This window comes from Apaloderma vittatum, unplaced genomic scaffold (genome assembly GCF_000703405.1).
Source record: "Apaloderma vittatum isolate BGI_N311 unplaced genomic scaffold, ASM70340v1 scaffold27652, whole genome shotgun sequence".
Lineage (NCBI taxonomy): Eukaryota > Metazoa > Chordata > Aves > Trogoniformes > Trogonidae > Apaloderma > Apaloderma vittatum.
Window position 1 is genome coordinate 1 of NW_009705658.1, and position 3,914 is coordinate 3,914.

The window sequence follows — 3,914 nt, forward strand, 5'->3', positions numbered from 1 at the left end:
TGCTCCCGCCGTACCCGGTGCTCCCGGTGCTCCTCGCCTCTGCCGCCGTCGCCACCGCCGCCGCCGCCGCCTTCCCCTCGCCGTCACCATGGAAGCCATCAAGAAGAAGATGCAGATGCTGAAACTGGACAAGGAGAACGCCATCGACCGCGCCGAGCAAGCGGAGGCCGACAAGAAGCAGGCGGAGGATCGCTGCAAGCAGGTGGGTGTCCCGCGGATTCCCGGGGCGTTGCCTGGGGACCCTTGCGGGTCTCAAGCCCCGGAGACCCTGAGCTGCTAGCTGTTCAGCCCTGGGGATTCCACCCGCCTAGGGGTCCAGCCTGGGCACCCTCTCCACTATGGGTGCCAAGCCCCGAGGACTTCCCTGCCCTGGTTGTCCAGCCTGTAGACCTCCTAGGGATCTCCTGACCCACGGACCTTGTCCTGCTGGGTGTCCAGCTTCTGTATCCCAGCTCTAAGGGTGCCCAGCCCTCGAGACCTCATCCCACCGGGTCCTTATCCTCAGGAACCTCACTCCTCTATCTGCCTGTACCTAGGGATCTCACCCCATTGCATGCCCGACCCTGAGGATTTCACCCCACTGCATTTCCATCCCCAGGGACCTCACCCCACCGGGTCTCTATCCCCAGGCACCTCACCCCACTGGCTTCCCATCCCCAGGGACCTCACCCCACTGGGTTCCCATCCCCAGGGACCTCACTCTGCAAGGTGCCTGTCCCCAGGGACTGGTGCTCCAGCCTCTTGCCCCTGAGCACTCATGCTGGTGCCCCCTAAACATAAAAAAAACATACCGGTGCCACCTCCCTATCCCTATACCAGGGAGACCCTTGAGGGACTTATTTCCAACCCAGCCACATGGAGATGGGGATGTTCTTGGTGCCCCCCAGAGCTGTATCCCTAAGTTGGGACATCTCCAGTCCCCTACACAGCAATTCAGCCCACCACCCCTGTACCACCACCACATTCAGGAATGCTGAGGGCTACTCTCGCCCTGGGGACCAAAGGCTCCCTGAGGATGTGTGGACCCAAAGTTGACAGAAGGAGCATGTCCGTGTGCTCCTGCTGTTCCCCCAGCCTGCATGTCCCCTCCAGGAGAAGGCCAGCTGTCCTCCCCAGCCTCATGGGCACCACCATCTCTCCTGACCCACACCCTCTGTCCCTTCCCCAGCTGGAGGAGGAACAGCAGGGCCTGCAGAAGAAGCTGAAGGGAACAGAGGATGAGGTGGAGAAGTACTCTGAGTCCGTCAAGGAGGCCCAGGAGAAGCTGGAGCAGGCGGAGAAGAAAGCCACAGACGTATGTAGATGCGCCAGCAACTCATCCCCAGCGCGCGTTGGACCTCGGAGGGGGGGTGGTGTGAAGGAAGAAGGGGGCCTTATATGGAAAGCGCCTGTGAGGAAGACTGTCAGGATCCCATTCCTGTGACACTGAACCAGGCTGAGATGCAGGGCAGGAACTGGATGGATCCTGCTCAGTGCAGTGGGCACTGCTCAGGTCGCTCGTCCCATCCAGAGCTTTGTGGGCAGCTGCCCACCTGCTCTCCAAAACTAATGGGGGTTAGTGTCCAAGCTGTGTCACTGGTCCTCAGGCACACATCCCTGCAGTGCTTGTAGGCAAAAATCTGTGGTTCTTGCTGAACTGTGTCTGGAAAGCATAAAAGAGTAAAGAAATGACAAAAGATTTTGCCCATGGCCAGCTGCCGAGTGCTGGGTGCAAGGAAGGGTGCTTGGGGTGCACTTGAGGGGGACTCAGTTGTTTTGGGGTCCGGTGTCCCACTCTGTACCCTGTGAAGGGCAAGGCCAGGAAGAGTTTTATTTAGTGCCATGACTGATGTTTCTCCTGGGAAATGGATCCCGCTGTGGAGATGTTAGGAAGGTGTTGAAATTGGCTTGCGCCTGGCTAGGATGAAGGGTGGAACAGCTGTGAGGGGCCACAGAGCCATTCGGGAACAGGGTATAACCACCTGTGGTGCCACACAGGGCATTTGACACCCTATAAATAAATACTCCTTTTGATAGCCAGTCCTTCTTTGATGAAAACCAACCCTGGAAACTGGAGGAGAAGCTAAAGGGGAGCCGGCTGGAGCATGGCCAGAGGGGCATGGCCAGGCTTTTTAGGATTGAGAACAAAAAATTCAATCCCATCTGGTTTATGGAGCTAAATGGGGGAGATGCGTCAAATCTCTGAGGTGGCAGCCAAGGGCAGGGGTGAGGAGACAAGGACGAGAAATATCAGCACAAGTTCCTGAGGTGACTTGGAGGCCCTGGGAAGTGAATTGGGGTGCTCCCCAGCCTTGTTTGCTGACCCTTTGGACTTCCTCTGGTTTAGTTAGATACTAAACCAAGTTGTTAAAATATTGAAAATCCTCTGAGAGGACACATATATCCTGGCATGGAGCAGGCATGTTGAGCTGGTCAGTGTGGCTGCTGCATGTAGCAGGGTTCACACTGGTCTGACTGGATCTGTGATGGTGCAGGACAGGGCAAACTCAGCGTGGGGTCTGGCTGAGTGTGGACAGGACATATCCAGCATGGGGCTCAGAGGAAAGGGCAAACAGTGGCCATGACGTTGGCCATGGAGTGCGGTGTAGTTTCTTGCTGGCAGTGGGCTGTGTGGTGCTGCCCTGGACAGGCTGGGTGTGTTACCCTGATTTTGATCCATAATAGCTCAACAAGCCTGCAGGCTTCAGCACGGAGAGTCACATCCCAGCAGAGATGGTGGATGCGAGCCACCAACCCCTCCAGGGCAGGGCTGGAGTGGAAGACATGGTGAAGGAGCAGCATCAGGGAGGGCAGGCCAGCTGCCACCGGTGCCATGGGCAGGGCTGAGAGCCCATCACCAGCGGAGCCACCTCGAAGCCTGGACAGGCTGTGCTGTGTGCAGGGCTCTGGGAGTGACCAGGACTCCGTGCCAGGGACCTGAGTGTGCTGACAGCGCTAAGTGCCAGAGCTGGTGTCACCTCTTGCCTGGGATGAGGCACAGCACAGATACCAGCTCCAGCAGCTCCCAGAGCCCACCCACTCACCTCCCTGGGGACACCATCCCCTCTTGTCTGCCAGGACAGCATGTGTCTGTGAGCACGGAGGATCCCATCCCTCAGGCGAGTGATCACAGTGATCCAGGCAGGTTCCCCCTCTCCGCAAAAATGTCAGCAAATGCCTTAAAATAATAAACTTCCCTGAGATAATAAATCAGTCCACACTGGCAGAGCATGAAGACCTCAGGGACTTCATTAAGGGGTGCAAAGTGACTCCTTGGGGACTTGGAGGGGTGGCACAGACCAGGGAGCGCCTCACACTTGATCGTCAGCTCCACAGTGCTGACAGCCCCTTCCCAGCAGTTCTGTGAAGACATCATGGTCCCACCACCCCTTTTCCCCAAGAGGGACATCCAGGGCAGGACGAGGGCAGGGGCTGCTGGGCACAGCACAGCCAGGATGGTGGGTTTAGCTAAAGCAGTGCTCTCCCAAGTCCCCATGTCCCCAGCCAGTGTCCTGTCTGCGGCCACCCCAGTGGGGCCCAGGGAAACTCCTCCATTCCCAGGCCACGATCCCAAAAGCTTCACCCAAGTTCCCGCCCCAGTTACTCTCCCCAGCCGAGACTTTGCTCTTATTTGGTGATTCCCTGAGCTGGTGGGAGGGAACGGGGCTCTGCTGGGAAGTGACTACATCCCTGGGTGGGGCCAGAGCAGGAGGCACCCAGCCTGGCCGCCAAGAGACCAGGGCAGCTGCCCTCCAACCTGTCCCTTGCCTGCCTGCAGCCAGCTCACTCCTACCCCATTGTTGCTGGGGACCCCCATTTCTACTCTGGACCCCATGTGTCAGCTTGGGCGTGCTCTCGGCACCCAGGTGTCGGGCTGAGAGCAGGGCGCGATCAGCTAGGACTGAGGCCAAGCCCAAGGCCACGTGTTCCCATGG

General features: G+C 58.4%; 1 protein-coding gene across 1 annotated transcript; it reads left to right on the top strand.

Moving 5' to 3' along the window:
• Positions 1-88: 88 nt before the first annotated feature.
• Positions 89-1,294, top strand: LOC104270982 (tropomyosin beta chain; the record flags this gene model as incomplete). The annotated part of the gene is made up of 2 exons (XM_009865516.1): positions 89-202; positions 1,169-1,294. Coding segments are annotated over exons 1-2 (240 nt in total), but the record flags the coding sequence as incomplete, so codon positions are not given.
• Between the last annotated feature and the right edge of the window lie 2,620 nt (positions 1,295-3,914).